The sequence below is a fragment of the Procambarus clarkii genome, chromosome 22 (genome assembly GCF_040958095.1).
Source record: "Procambarus clarkii isolate CNS0578487 chromosome 22, FALCON_Pclarkii_2.0, whole genome shotgun sequence".
NCBI classification, from domain to species: domain Eukaryota; kingdom Metazoa; phylum Arthropoda; class Malacostraca; order Decapoda; family Cambaridae; genus Procambarus; species Procambarus clarkii.
The window spans coordinates 44,895,628-44,912,298 of record NC_091171.1 but is presented as its reverse complement, the minus strand read 5'-3'; the positions used below and the strand labels follow the sequence as shown (position 1 = coordinate 44,912,298).

At 42.4% G+C, this 16,671-nt stretch overlaps 2 protein-coding genes across 5 annotated transcripts in view; both read left to right on the top strand.

The window, feature by feature from the left end:
* The first annotated feature begins 1,852 nt into the window (after positions 1 to 1,852).
* LOC123759823 (uncharacterized) overlaps positions 1,853 to 16,671 on the top strand; it is a 24,311-nt gene continuing 9,492 nt past the window's right edge. Inside the window, exons 1-2 of one of the 4 annotated variants that reach the window (XM_045745084.2) lie at positions 1,853 to 2,049; positions 15,763 to 16,163. In XM_045745084.2, coding sequence (XP_045601040.1) covers positions 16,053 to 16,163 — 111 coding nt within the window. In that variant the 5' untranslated portion in view covers positions 1,853 to 2,049; positions 15,763 to 16,052. Of the gene's footprint in view, positions 2,109 to 12,727; positions 12,846 to 13,632; positions 13,717 to 15,762; positions 16,164 to 16,671 lie in introns of those variants that run through there. The other 3 variants (XM_045745091.2, XM_069328932.1, XM_069328931.1) reach the window with 3 other exon arrangements.
* LOC138367561 (uncharacterized) lies at positions 1,943 to 4,484 on the top strand. The gene is made up of 3 exons (XM_069329260.1): positions 1,943 to 2,049; positions 4,101 to 4,304; positions 4,388 to 4,484. The coding sequence occupies exons 1-3, from the start codon at positions 1,943 to 1,945 to the stop codon at positions 4,482 to 4,484; spliced, it is 408 nt and encodes a 135-aa protein (XP_069185361.1).

Below are 16,671 nucleotides of genomic sequence, written 5' to 3'. Positions count from 1 at the left end.
CGTTCTTAATAACTGGTCTGAAATGTGAGGCTGATCTATTAGCCTCCACTAGCAAAATCTGGGTACAGCACAAGAATATCTTCCAATATTCCTGAGTGTATGAAGTAATTACAGAGTTCAAAGTACCTTATGCCATTTGGTCTGAAATCACTGAGAACAGGGCAATCACAGATATAGTGTTGGAGAGTATGTCCCAGCTCATGTTCACATAGTTTACAATTGGAATATTCATGATTGGGGGATTCATTGCCTGCAGCCACTTGCCATAGATGTCCATATCCCAGCCTAATTCTGACAATTACAATGTCACACTGTCTAGTGGATGTTTTATGCTGCCCGTACATATAATTCTCGGTTCTAAACATGTCATAGTTCTTCATACTCGTGCTTTCTGGTCTGTGAGTGTCGGTAACTTCTGTCTTCCCCAATTTCCTGAAATATTGAGGCTTTTACAGCAGAGTTTGGAATGCCCATAACCAACTCAATTTCAAGCTTATCACATGCAGTTTTGCATGTATTGTCTGTCTGTGTGTGATCTAAAGTAAACAAAATATATAGATAAGAAGAAATTCAAAGAAAACGGAGATGGCGAGAGGCCATTGATCGTGGCGTGAGCGTGCATGAGGCTTGCACGTGATCGCCGTCCCGCCACCCCCCCCCCCCAAGCACCCCCCCCCCCTCTCTCTCTCTCTCTCTCTCTCTCTCTCTCTCTCTCTCTCTCTCTCTCTCTCTCTCTCTCTCTCTCTCTCTCTCTCTCTCTCTCTCTCTCTCTCTCTCTCTCTCTCTCTCTCTCTCTCTCATTGTTGCGACGGACAGCGCTCTCGTGGTGGTCGAAGGATTAGTTCATATTACTTATACATCGTAAAAGATAATTGTAGCAGATGATGATAACATTAAATGCAAACTTTTCTTTTACTAATGGTATATATTAGACTTAGCCAAGTTCAGACGAAACTGAAATTGTAGCACTGACCGGATGTCATAGGAATTGCGATAGAATGATCTATTATTAATAGGGACAAATATAGCAACTCTCAAGATATAAACGTATGCTTTATGTGAAACTGTGAAATGGAAACATCTGATCATTTCTCTAAAATCTCACAAGATTGGCTGCAATAAACCCACAAGAGACAACTCCTGCATCGCATGAGTGAGTTTCTTAACGTAATGCGTTTTTATCAACGTGCTATTTTAAGCTTTCTTTTATTGTAGGTTTTAAATCTAGCTCTCTAAACCGACGTAGCCGCCACGAAGGCGCTAAGAAGGGAAACATTCGTAGCTAAGAAGAAAAACCTTCGTAAGTACCTTCGTGAATGTGGCCACTTAATACAGCTCTATATACAGATTTTTAACACAAATTATGAGATATATTTATGACGTTCATAGGTGAATTTTATATATATATATATATATATATATATATATATATATATATATATATATATATATATAAATGAAGCCTGAGGGCCATGCTGCTCTCCCTATATAGACCCAGTTACAACTGTACCTTCGGTCCTGACTGTACAAATATCTGGGGGATATTTACATTCATTACATCACTGATCTTTCACAATTTACTGGATTGAGTTTCAGCTCCTGGGCTATGATTCTCAACCTCTTTCTAATTGTTTCGTGATAACTGCCTTTTAAATAGAAGTATATTTATAACTGGCCTCTAGTATATTCCTATTTTATATCATATTTCATTACACCACTAAGTATTTTGTGTGTCTAGATCATGTAACTTTTATCTCTCATTCAAGTATGTATAGAGCTCAATTTTTTCAGTCTATCCTTATAGCTCAACTCTCATTTATTAATTCAGGGACTATTAATTCTAATAGAAACCCGGCACTGCACACCTCATACTGAAACCTCGCCTGAGTGAACTAGACCATGCCCCCTTGAATGTTCAGATCAAAGTCCATTGATACAAATAATGGAAAATGGTGGTGGTGGCGGCAGCCGGAGTGGCAGCCATGAGACCCGGGAGGAGGGCGCCCCCTCACACCTGCCTCACCCCTCAGCCAGGCCAGACCTCCCTTTGTGAGTACCTCAGCTGCTTATCCTCCGTCAGTGCCTCACCTCCCTCAGGCAACACCTCTGTGAGTGTCTCAGAACACACTGTAGCGTGGGGCTCGAATACCAATTTTCAGGTTAATGGTGTCTGGTGGATGAGGCCTACGGGACGTGTTACGGGTTGATAACGTTGGTGTGGAGTGAGAGAGACGGGCCAAAAAGTGTTGGGCCGGGAAGCGGCGGGCCAAGTGTTGACCGGCGGGATGACAGCCAGTCTCGCCCTCCACTTTGTAAACGGAATGTTAACTGCTCACACAGCCTGACACTGGAAAGCTTCACGACTATGTATACACGAAGGCCAGGAGAAAGATAATGTATATGGTATAGTCAGCTCAGTGACTCTGGTGTTCGTGCAGGTGTTAGACAGGTGAAGGCATGGTGGACGACAGTCACCGTCGACAGGTTTCACAACGCTCTGTGTTGAAACTGTCCGTGACTGTCAAGAACACTTGCTGCAGCGTCAGTGACCCCGGCGAGCAGACACCCGCAGGCGGAGGGTCCCCACCACCACCACCCTCCTGCAGGTGTACATGCATGCAATTGGGGTGGCTTAATTGATTTAGTATTTAATTAGTTCAATATGGACCCCATACCCATCGAAGGGTTAGTCATATGTATGGCGAACACACTTTTAATTTATATATTATGCGGCCGACACCATCCTGTGGCTGGAGGAGGAAATATTAGTTAAATATTGTGTTGAGGAAAGATCTGCAGTACATACAGTAGGCACACTTGGGATACTTGCATGGCCAGTGTTACATACTGAAATAATTTGTCAGAATATAATGTGTGTGTGTGTGTGTGTGTGTAAAGTTGGAAACCAAACGCTTGCTTCTAGCAAGCAACTACCAACCAACTTCTACCAACTTTGCAGGGTAACTGATGAGGTTTAAGGGGTTTGGGGATGACACTCACGGGGCGGGCGGGTCGGGGTCGGCTCCCATAGTAACCCCCGTGAAATCAGTAGAAGGTGACTAGTAAAGTCCCTAGATTTTCATCGCTATCCATATCTGTAGTATATCTATAGACTGATAGGTCGGTGGGGGCCAGCCTAGCGGTAAATAGGTACCCTGGAGATAGTCAACTGCTGTCGGATTGTGTCCTGAGGAATGTCACTAGTTCGACCTTGGAGAGACCTTGATATAAGCCTACCCCATATATATATATATATATATATATATATATATATATATATATATATATATATATATATATATATATATATATATGTATATATATATATATATATATATATATATATATATATATATATATTTGTGTGTGTGTGTGTGTGTGTGTGTGTGTGTGTGTACTCACCTAATTGTGCTTGCGGGGGGTTGAGCTCTGGCTCTTTGGTCCCGCCTCTCAACCGTCAATCAACTGGTGTACAGATTCCTGAGCCTATTGGGCTCTATCATATCTACATTTGAAACTGTGTATGGAGTCAGCCTCCACCACATCACTTCCTAATGCATTCCATTTACTAACTACTCTGACACTGAAAAAGTTCTTTCTAACGTCTCTGTGGCTCATTTGGGTACTCAGCTTCCACCTGTGTCCCCTTGTTCGCGTCCCACCAGTGTTGAATAGTTCATCCTTGTTTACCCGGTCGATTCCCCTGAGGATTTTGTAGGTTGTGATCATGTCCCCCCTTACTCTTCTGTCTTCCAGTGTCGTAAGGTGCATTTCCCGCAGCCTTTCCTCATAACTCATGCCTCTTAGTTCTGGGACTAGTTTAGTAGCATACCTTTGTACTTTTTCCAGCTTCGTCTTGTGCTTGACAAGGTACGGGCTCCATGCTGGGGCCGCATGGCCCCATACTCACCTAGTTGTGTTTGTGTGTGTGTGTGTGTCAGTCACACACACACACACACACACACCTAGTTGTGTGTGTGTGTGTGTGTGTGTCAGTCAGCTGTTGGTGGTAAGCTGCCGGTGATGCACACATAACCCAGCTGTACAGTGCATTAATAGAATCTGTAGATTCGACTATGTGGCTCATAATTGCATGATAGTGGTGGCACCGGGTACTATGACAGTGGTGGCACCGGGTACTATGATAGTGGTGGCACCGGGTACTATGATAGTGGTGGCACCGGGTACTATGATAGTGGTGGCACCGGGTACTATGATAGTGGTGGCACCGGGTACTATGATAGTGGTGGCACCGGGTACTATGACGGTGGTGGCACCGGGTACTATGATAGTGGTGGCACCAGGTACTTGACGCCAAACGCTATGGTGAAGTTTTTGGTGTATTTAGCGCCAGAATGCCTTAGATATGGTGTTCGGTGAACTCTAGTGGATCATGGCGGTCAGTGAACTCTGGTGGATCATGGCGGTCAGTGAACTCTGGTGGATCATGGCGATCAGTGAACTCTGGTGGATCATGTCGTTAAGTGAACGACATGATCTGGCAATTACAATGGTGTTCAGTGAACTCCAGTGGATCATGACGATCAGTGAACGCAAGTGGAACATGGCGATCAGTGAACGCAAGTGAAACATGGCGATCAGTGAACGCAAGTGAAACATGGCGATCAGTGAACGCAAGTGAAACATGGCGATCAGTGAACGCAAGTGGAACATGGCGATCAGTGAACGCAAGTGGAACATGGCGATCAGTGAACGCAAGTGGATCATGTCGTTAAGTGAACGACATGATCTGGCAATTACAATGTCACACTGTCTAGCACCGTCTGGCCATACTGTATGGCACTCACCAGCCATATTACTGATGGGTGCCAGCCATACTACTGGTGTGTGCCAGCCATACTACTGGTGGGTGCTAGCCATACTACTGGTGTGTGCCAGCCATACTACTGGTGTGTGCCAGCCATACTACTGGTGGGTGCCAGCCATACTACTGGTGGGTGCTAGCCATACTACTGGTGGGTGCCAGCCATACTACTGGTGTGTGCCAGCCATACTACTGGTGGGTGCCAGCCATACTACTGGTGGGTGCCAGCCATACTACTGGTGGGTGCCAGCCATACTACTGATGGGTGCCAGCCATACTACTGGTGGGTGCCAGCCATACTACTGATGGGTGCCAGCCATACTACTGGTGGGTGCCAGCCATACTACTGGTGGGTGCCAGCCATACTACTGGTGGGTGCCAGCCATACTACTGATGGGTGCCAGCCATACTACTGGTGGGTGCCAGCCATACTACTGATGGGTGCCAGCCATACTACTGGTGGGTGCCAGCCATACTACTGATGGGTGCCAGCCATACTACTGATGGGTGCCAGCCATACTACTGATGAATGTCAGCCAGCCTAGACAATGGGACGACATAGGATAACGAGGCTCAAATGCATTAATCTTATTGGTTTTGGTGCCATGGTGTACCCAAAAAGAGACAGGGGGAGAGAGAGAGCATTATAAATAGAGGAAAAGCAAAAGACAAAGGGAGAGAAAGATATAGGGGAAGTGCATTAGATTTGGGGAGAGAGAGAGAGAGAGAGAGAGAGAGAGAGAGAGAGAGAGAGAGAGAGAGAGAGAGAGAGAGAGAGAGAGAGATAAAGAGGTGAGAACAGGAAGAGAACGCAAACCATAGGGGAAAAGCAATAAGCTGCAGAAGAGAGCAAGAGATAATGATAGAAATAGGAGGAGAGAAAGGAATGGATAGGGGGAAAGGGAGTAAATGGGAGGAAGAAAATAGGAAAAGAGGAAGAAAAAGAGATGTCGGGAGAAAGCAAGACTGGGTGACAGTAGCGGAGCCAGCCAGTCTGCCGGCATGGAAAGCCTTAGCAACAGTTCTAAGGCTTGCTTCCCCCCCCCCCCCGGCCCCCCTCACAACTTTAAATATCTGACGTCTCAACCTATCAGCCAGTTACCGCTGTCTAAGGCCTGACGTCACAACTCATCAGCCACTTACCGTTCTTCAAGACTTGACGTCATGGACTTTCAATCAGCCAAACGATTCCGAGGTGACAGCTACGAAATCTCCAACCCGTCCTCGACTCAAGTCCATTCCATCCAGCGGTCGACCCCACAGACGCAGTCATAAATTTTTACATGCTGTTCATTCAAAACGAATTTTCTTAAATATAAACTAATATTATAATATATTAGCATGTTGTGCATATATAGACATAGGTTAGGTTAGGTATTTAGGTTCTGTTGACGATTATATGTATTTGTAGTATGTGGGTGAAGCATTTATAGCGTTGTGGTTCGAACAAAATCCGTCAGTGAAGCACTTGTTCCGGAAGTGTTCGACTGTCATCAGTTGTGAGTCGTGTGTAAACCGTTTTTCATTCATAAACAGCTGGGGGGTTTGGCGGGTGCATGGAATCACTTTTGGGTCTTTGTTTGGAGGACGGGCTGCATTTACAGCGTTGTGGTTGGAACAAAATTCGTCAGTGAAGCACTTGTTCCGGAACTGTTCGAACGTCATCAGTTGTGAGTCGTGTGTAAACTGTTTTTCATTCATAAACAGCTGGGGTTTTGGCGGGTGCATGAAATCATTTTTGGGTCTTTGTTTGGAGGACAGGCTGAAATTTCAGCCATTCAGATTCTGATTCCTCGACTGTTTTTTGGTTTGTGTTCATTGTCGGGAGATGGGGAAACGCAGATACATATAGATGCTTATATAATATAGTGCCTAATACCAGAAAGATACAGTATGTATCTTATGATGATGATCCCAGTAGCACAGTCGGGTTTCGTTCTCGCCTCACAATCAAGAATTCCGGGTTCGAATCCCGGGCGGGACAGAAATGGTTGGGCGTATTTCCTACCACCTAATGCCTCTGTTCGCCAAGCAGTAAGTAGGTACACAGGAGCTAGTCAGCTTGTTGTGGGGTTGCATCCTGGGCGGGCTCAGTAATTCGACCTTGAGGGGGTATATATAAGCCTAACGTGTATGAATACACTTTGGCTGCCTGTCACTTGACAACGAATTATTATTATTATTATTATTATTATTATTATTATTATTAACACTTGTCGTTGTGCAAGTGATACCAAAGTTCACATTGTCATCATTCCTTTCCTTGACATGATAAAGGATTAAGCTGCGCAACAGAACGAGAAAAATGTGAGCTAATTTACGTGATCATAAAAACCCATTTCGAATTTGTTTATGTCCAAACAATGAAAACAACGAATTATATATAAAACTGAAATACTATGTATTGTGCTGCAGAACAGATACAATAGCCACAAAATTTTTAACTAGTTTTGCCTGAGAAGACATAGAGGGATTTTTCTGAGAGGTTTCCAGCTGTAGCCTCGCCCCCCATTAGTTCAGTCAGTAGATTATACATAAATATTAATATATCCATTATGCTAACTTACTGACTTACTGAGTGATGCTGTACTTGGTTTTATTTAAACGCTGTAAAATCTCTACCACCCCCCACCCTTTCCGGTTAATGTGAAATTATCTCTAAATCAAAAATGTTTGGGTTAATCTTCATATAAAATAATTATCGATTTCAACCGGAACGGATTATTAATTTTATATTTTATATTTCTGGAAAATCTTTCATATTTGATTACCAAAATGTTATCAGATTTTTCCTTATATTTGTATTTCTTGTATCGTAATCATCGTCGATTTTGTTATAAAAAGATTAAAACACTTTATGTTCTACTTGTTGGTATAACCGGACATAATAATTACGGGATCTATAGCAGCCTTCTATAGCATTTTTTTTTCTATTTTTGTTCATAAGGGGGTTATCTTGAGATGATTTCGGGGCTTTAGTGTCCCCGCGGCCCGGTCCTCGACCAGGCCTCCACCCCCAGGAAGCAGCCCGTGACAGCTGACTAACTCCCAGGTACCTATTTACTGCTAGGTAACAGGGTAGCATTCAGGGTGAAAGAAACTTTGCCCATTTGTTTCTGCCTCGTGCGGGAATCGAACCCGCGCCACAGAATTAAGAGTCCTGCGCGCTATCCACCAGGCTACAAGGCCCCTCGTAGGAAAATTTTTAGGATAAAGGATAAAAAACAGGATAGGATAAAAAACAAGGGGGGATAATTTTTGGTGAATGGTGACACAACCTTCCTCTTTGTCGCCCCTTATCCATGATGTTCCGTCAGGCGCCCCAGGTTGGGAACCCCCCCTGATTCCTGATTAAGGGGGTTCATGCAGGGGAGGTTCATCATTTCTGTAATGCTGACATTTGCCTCCATTGTTGGGAATATCCCGGCCACGACCTTCGGGGTCCTGAGTCTGCCTGCATTGACGATCATGTCTCGCGGTTGCCACATATACTCTCGGACCTCAAGGTCAAGGTATTTGAATCTAGTTATAGTTCAGCTGAGAGGCATCGTAATGTTGCGTCTCGTGAACAGCTCCTCCCCGTCTGGCTGGGAGCCAATTTAGTTCGGTGTTCTCTCATTTGATGATGATTAATCCTAGGTCATGGTATATATCTAATGCATATGATTGGGTATAGTCTATGCTTCAGCGTGGTTATTGTCTCTGGGAATTTACATCACTTATAGCCATAGTGGCTGGAGTCTTATAGACATAGTGGCTAGTGCGGCGCGCCATAGTGGCTGGAGTATTATAGCCATGGTGGCTGGAGTATTATAGCCATGGTGGCCCGAGTCTCCCGTATCGACTTCATCTACTTTCAAGCTAAATGGGCGTGAGGTCTAGCTCTATGTCCCGCCTCCTAGCCTTTTATTTCTGGTGTGCTAATTACATCTCTCGACATTCACGTTTCCATCATATTTTTTTCTTTATTGGGTCCCACTTGACTACCTACGTACGGCACGAAAATGTTCTCACATCCCTCCGACTCATATTGTGCTTCCAGCGTCCATCGATGTCCCGATACCTCCTTTCAATATAAATAGGCTGCCTTTGTCCACCTTCATTCCCCTCAATATCATGTATGTAGTGATCATATCCGTCGTTTTCCTCTCTATGATTGTGAAGTTGAGTTTTCTTGACCTGTTTTCATAGCTGAAACCCCTATCAGCTCTAGTAATAATCTATAGTTGTAAACTTTTCTCAAGTTTCCTTGAATAATAATAATAATAATAATGTTTATTTAGGTAAGGTACATACATAAAGAGATTTTACAAAGTTTGTTGGCTTTATAGATAGAGCTAGCACATACAATGCCTAAAGCCACTATTACGCAAAGCGTTTCGGGCAGGAAAGCACATTGTCTATATATACTGCAAGCATAGCAATGGTATGCTGCAGGGCATCACTCAGGGCATCACCTTTATCATGGTCCTGCAGTATAGTGACTATGGCACTGTTTCCTTTCCGCCACTTCCTTCTTTTCCCAGTGCTGTGGCTCCCGCTTTCCCCGCCAGTCTTTTGTGTAGCAGCTGGCTTTCCCCACAATGACTTGCGTCTGGTGTTGCACATGTCTCGTGGTCCAGTAGACAGTGATCGGGGGGTCGTAGACCTATGGGCCCGGGTTCGATTCCCCCGCCGAGGCAGAAACAAATGGCCAAAGTATCTTTCACCTGATGGATTTCTTCACCTAGCAGTAAATCGGTACCATGTAGATATCTTTCTAGGGTATCATTATCATTTTAATTTCCCTCTTTACCATAAATCTTTGTCATCTGAAAAATTGATGATGTGGCTTGTAATATTCTCATCTATGTCATTGATATATATGGCAAAAAGGGTAGGTCCCAAAATGGACCCCTGTGGCACCCCACTTATCACATTTCTCAATTCAGATTCGTTGCCATTTAGCACGACCCTATGTATTATTTCCTTCAACCATTGTTTTATCCATTCTAATAGTTTACCATTTATTCCATGAGCCTGTAATTTCCTTGTTTGTAATTATAGTTCACCACAAATATAAACTGCTTACTTTAAGGAACATTGCATTCGTTCGTCCCTTCCTGAGTCAATTGTAAGAACAACAACAAATTCACTTAGCTCCACACACACATGTATAATGCCTAGTTAATATGCAGACGAGGAGTCACAATAACGTGGCTGAAGAATGTTGACCAGACCACACACTAGAAGGTGAAGGGACGACAACGTTTCGGTCCATTCTGGACCATTCTCAAGTCGATTGTGACTTATTAATCGACTTGAGAATAGTCCAGGACGGACCGAAACGTCGTCGTCCCTTCACCTTGTAGTGTGTGGTCTGGTCAACATTCTAGTTAATATAGCTGTACTACAACTAACAAGTAGCACACTGAAAATACAGGGTAATAACCGGTAATTTTATTTAATTCAAAGTCAGCTCTTCAAGCCTTTGAAAATCCAACATGCAAAATAGATACTAGGAATGTTGTAACATCTATTATAAACATCGTAATTGATGCACAGATCAAGAACTTCAGAATATCCTGTATATGTATACCATCTCACAACATGTTGTTCATCGTGATGATTCGGACAAGGCTTATTATGTTCTTAATCACCTAATTGTGCTTGCGGGGGTTGAGCTTTGGCTTTTTTGTCCCGCCTCTCAACTGTCAATCAACTTGTTTACAGATTCCTGAGCCTACTGGGCTCTATCAAATCTACATTTGAAACTGTGTATGGAGTCAGCCTCCACCACATCACTGCCTAATGCATTCTATTTGTTAACTACTCTGACACTGAAAACATTATTTCTAATGTCTCTGTGGCTCATTTGGGTACTAAGTTTCCACCTGTGTCCCCTTGTGCGTGTTCCACCCGTGCTAAATACTTTGTCTTTGTTCACCCTGTCAATTCCCTGAAAATTGTGTAGGTGGTTATCATGTCTCTCCTTAATCTTCTGTTTTCCAGGGACGTGAGGTTTTGCTCTCGTAGTCTTTCCTCGTAGCTCATACCTCTCAGTTCTGAGACTAATCTGGTAGCATACCTCTGAATCTTCTCTAACTTTGTCCTGTGTTTAACTATGTACGGACTCCAGGCTGAAGCTGCATACTCCAGGATTGGTCTGACATAAGTGGTATAAAAGGTCCTTGAACGATTCCTTATTCAAGTTTCTAAAGGGAGTTCTTATGTTGGCCAATCTAGCATATACCGCTGATGATATCCTTTTGATGTGGGCTTTTTGGGACTGGTTCGGTGTGATATCAACCCCCAGATCTTTCTCTTTATTTGACTTGTAGGATTTCACCTCCCAGATGGTACCTTGTGTTTAGCCTCCTGTTCCCTTCAAGTAATTTCATTACTTTACACTTTTCTGAGTTAAACTTTAATAGTCATTTTCTAGACCATTTCTCCAGCTTGTCCAGACCATCCTGTAGTCTCTGTCTATCTTCATCTGTCTTGATTCTTCTCATAATTTTTGCGTCATCAGCAAACATTGAGAGGAATGAGTGTATACACTCCGGAAGAACGTCTACATATCAGACAGGATGGGTCCAAGTACAGAACCCTGTGGGACTCCGCTGGTGACATTTCGCCACTCTAATGTTTCCCCCTCACAGTTACTCCCTGTTGTTGTTGTTGTTGTTGTTATAGATTCATCTATTCGGAACAAAAGTTTCCAGTAGCACAGGCTATGGTGAGCCCGTAGTGGACTTGTGTTTAAGTTACTCCCTGTTTCCTGTTGCTTAGATACTCCCTTATCTACTGGAGCACCTTATCTTTTGCTTCTATCTGTTTCTCCAACTTTTGTAACATTCTTTTATGGGGTACTGTGTCAAAGGCTTTCTGACAGTCCAAGAAAATGCAGTCTGTCCACCCTTCTCTTTCTTGCCTAATTTTTGTCGCCTGGTCATAAAATTCTATTAAACCTGTGAGGCACGATTTACCATCTCTGAACCCATGCTTGTGTGTTATAAAGCTCTTTCCCTCCAGATGCTCTTTGAGCCTTTTCCTCACGATCTTCTCCATCACCTTGCATGGTATACAAGTTAGGGAAACTGGCCTGTAGTCCAGTGCCTCTTGCCTGTCACCCTTCTTGTATATCAGGACTACATTAGCTGTCTTCCAGTTTTCCGGTAGGTCTCCTGTTTCCAGTGACATGTTATACACCATAGAGAGTGGCACACTTTGTGCTTCTGCACCCTGTTTTAGTATCCAAGGTGAGAGTCTGTCAGGCCCAACAGCCTTTGTTACATTTAGCTCTAACAGATTCCTTTTGACCTCGTCAATGGTGAGGTCAAATTCCTCCAAGGTTGCTTGGTTTGCCGCCTCCTGTAGTGCAGGGGTTTCACCTTTCTCTATTGTAAAATCTTCCTGGAATCTCTTGTTGAGTTCTTCACACACCTCCTTGCCATTCTCTGTGTATCTATTCTTCCCTTTTCTCAGTTTCATCACTTGTTCCTTCATTGCTGTTTCCCTCCTGATGTGGCTGTGGTTGGGTCTTGGCTTTACTCGCGATGTCATTTTCATACTATCTCTGCTTCTCTCCTCACTCTGAGGTACTCATTCCTGGCCAACTGTGATTAGTTGAGCTTGAAACTGCTGCTCTTTGCTTGTAATACATCTAACCTTTTGAAGAAATTGTCTGGATATCCTCTAAATTGTCTAATCAATATCCTCTAAATGGTTGAAATTGAAATTGTCTGGACATCCTCTAAATTGTCTTATCAATATCCTCTAAATTGTTCAGTAGTTTAAAAGTCTATGAGATCCGTCCGGTCATATCTGGTGTTGTTAACCATCAAACATTCTTGGTATGACAGTTGACTTAGTTCAGGAATTATTTTTGTTGCCTAGTGGTGAGCCTTCTCCAGAGTAGCCATGTCGTTCGTAAAACATACACCAGATGCAGTGTGTTGCCAAAATTAGGCTGGGACATCGTTACTTCTGGCAGGTGGCTGCAGGGAGCTGGCAATTAATAGGGTTGTTTCAAACTTAGGTGAGACGTATATATGAATGAGTCTGCATGGATCTGTTATCAATGATTTAAAATTTAAGACATTATGACATGAATACTTTGAGCTTTGTAACTGTTTCATTCGCAAGGGGATATTGAAAGATATTCCTGTGTTCCACCCAAAGTTTGTTAGTTGCAGAATGGTAGACTAGACACATTTCTTATGTTTCCCCCTGGTTCCATTTAAATTTTAAATTTTGCCCCGAGGGGCGAGTTTATTGGGTAGCGCCACTTATCCTGTGAGTGGACATACCGCCATAGCAGCATGTACAACACTCCCCAATAGGAAGAAAACCCGCTGGGTTGTTCAACCTGTCACTTGTACCCAGACACAGCTGGGACTTGCTTATCTGTCTCAAGTGAACAGCTTATCAAACAAAAAGATTAACATTCGTCAACTCTTAAAATCTTACGTTATCTTGCGGGTGCAAAATGCATCAATCTTTTAAGAACAGTATCTTAATTATAAATTGTCATCCCCTATATAAAATAGGATAGTAGCATACTGTTGTGTGTGTGTGTACCTAAGCTTGTTGATAACATACAAAAGATTACTAATTATAATTGACCTTTCTGCCACCGCTCACAGAATGTGTATTTTTTGAAGGGCCCATAATAAACTAATTCACACTAATTGAGAATTCAAAGAGAGACCGTGAATTCAGAAAGAATAAAAAATAAAACCAGAAATATGAAGAAAAGAATAGGTTTAAAAGGGACAGAGAGCCAACCATTGTGGGTGTGATGATTGGAGTGTGTTGGGGTGGGCGAGGGTGTTGTTGTTGTTGTTGTGGCCTCCGGGGGCGGTGAGTCTCTGCTCTATTGAAATTGAAATTGAAATAAGTTTATTGAGGTAAAATACACACAAAGGGATGAGGTAGCTCAAGCTATTCTCACCCTGTTCAATACATCGTGTTAATATATACATAAGACACACATCACAAGCAATAAACGTATTACCGAACCTTCTGAGAGATAAACACATACATTTCCTCCTTTACACAAGTAACTCTGCTCTAGGCACAACACCTCTTCATTACTATACCTTCTACAACACGTGTGGCCATTCAGATACAGTGCTAGCCGACCCACTGAAGCTGTAAATGAAAGATATGTTGATTTCAAGGGCCCCGGCGTTTCCTTTGGAGGGTAATACATAACCCGGGTCCGGGCATGTACTGGTACCGGTAGTACGGTTGGAATTTGTTCTCGACGCATAATTGAAAATTCTGGGTTCGAATCCCAGGAGGGTCAGAAATGGTTGGGCACATTTCCTTTCACTTAGCAGTAAGTAGGTGTCAAGGAGTTAGTCAGCTTGTTGTGGGGTTGCATCCAGGGCGGGGTCAGTAATTCGGGTGGGAGGGGGGTGGGGGGACCTCGACATAAGCCTAACATGTATGAATACACTCTGGCTTCCTGTCCCCCAACACAGTAAATTATTATATGCTGCCTGTTGCACCTGGGTGCACAGCTGCATGGGTGACAGCTTCTCCCCCATATCAGCCTACCCTGGCTTTGCGCCCTGGAGACGCCACTCCAGACTGACAACCAGAGCGCAACTCCATAGTCTCGCATGACTGCTGGCTGCCTACTACTATTATATAGGACCCTACTCACCAGGGAGGTGTAAAGTGTGACCCTAAGGAAGCTCTTTTGGTAATGTTTGTGTTTAAACACTCTTAAATTGTATTATATTGTTTTTGCTGGTGGTGACTAGTTTGTGATTTATTGGCATAAATCGTACACAAGAATTAAAATTATTAATTAAATTAAATTAATTATAAATTAATTTAGTTAAATTAAAATTATTTAAAGAGTAAAAAGCTGGTTTAAAGAGTAAAGCTGGTTTTATAGCTACAGTACAGTATTGTACATTAGAATCAATTAACTTAATGTATTATTGATTTGTTATCTACAAAAATAAACTTATGAAAAAGAAAGCAAATGAATTATAAAAATTAATGTGTTTAGCTCCTTGTCATAGGGGGCTGTCATGTATTTTATTGTTGGCTAAAGAAATAGGCTTTTACTTGAGCCAATTGGAATTCAAGGAGTAGGGAAAAAGCCAAGCATGAAGATGAGTTATATTTATAAACCCAGATGTGACATTACATAACATGCCTTATAAATCAATGCATTCAGAAGGAAAACAAACTTATATCTTATTACCCAAATGATCTCTGGTCCCCACATAGCTCCTAATCCAACACTGGAATTGTGCACTCCAGCAGTACCTCTGTCAGCCTGTGACACATATACAGTATATAAATCCCTAGGAAATCTGAACTCTCTCAAAAACTGCTCAGCCCTTCCTTGCAATGCTGTGAATACAACCCTGTGGCTTATCTGATTGTACAGCCATAGAAATCCCTCGGGAAAACAAGGACCAGTCAGATAGCTGGTGTTCTCTGCGTCAGGTCAAAAATGGCACCCCCGTCCCCCTGGTTGTGTCATTGCCCCTTAATACTCTATTCTTCAACATTCCCAATCAAACCCCTTAATTACTCTATTAACCACATTCCCCATGCAGGTCTTTTGATTGAGTCCACTTTTCCTTCACACAGTTTGTCTATCCCAATACACATTATTCATGAACGAACTCCAGCTGAAAAGGTACATGTAGTACTGTACTTTGCTTGCGGGGCAGTACTGCAGCCTTCCAGTTGCCAGCTGCAGAGTTCTTTCAAAAACATTCTCAAATTCCTCCATCAACTTTCTCTCTCTCTCTGTATTAATAAACAATTTATTATTTAGATTAACCTCCACAGGAGGTAAGGTTCGTAACACCACGTGTTTAATTTTGATGAATTTTCTTTTAGTTGTTTAATTATATGACAAGAATAATAATAGGAAACCAGAGAAGTTATGCAATGCATTAAAAGTATTTTTTTTTTTCCAGAATGTGACTGTTCACTGTACAGTAAATTTGACAACCAAAATCTTTGTGAGCAGGATCTTTGTGAGCAGGTTGTATACGACTTCACTATGCAAATGGAAATATAAATTTATTTTACCTGTACACTACTACTATTGTATCTACATACTGTACTGTACTCAAGAATATAGTACTGAACAGCAATTTAATCAACCATAGTAGTGCAATGCAGAGGAGCAAACAAAGCTGCATCTTGTGGAGAACAGTGTAGTGTGTATCGTGTTTGTGACAGTGACATTCTGCATACAAGGAGAATGCTGCCTCTAGTACGACAAATGTCAAGCGGGTTGCGCAGAGGCACCTGCTTCGCTGCTGCTGTCATGGCTCCCAGAGCTATGACACCTCCGTCTTGTAACAGCTTTGGGGTAAGTTTCATATTCCAGGGATTGGATACACCTGTAATGTAAAAATTAATAATTCTATGGATGTAATTACAAATATATGTACATTACTGTATTGTATAATGCAGATTTATTATTTGACCACCTCAGAACTGTTGACTACCAAGCAAAGCATTTATATTAATCTGGATTAGGGATCAATCCCTCCCACCTGTGCAATATGCTTGTTACATCTGAAAATACAACAAAAAAAAGTTTAAGTACAAATAAATACTGTAGCAGTCTTGCACTTACCACGGATTGAGCTCTTGCTCCACATTCAGTCTTGAAATGATGTCTTGGTGTAATTGTTAGGGCTAATTGGCAATACTGTAATGGTGGCCTTTTGGGCCACCATTACAGTATTACCAATGCCTGCTCAAAGAATTATGGTGGCCTTTTATTTTTATTAAAGAATTTATTGTAAGAAATTTACATTGGTTAAGTATTTGTTGTTCCTGCTGCCTCTCTTGCAAATCCAGATATATCAAAA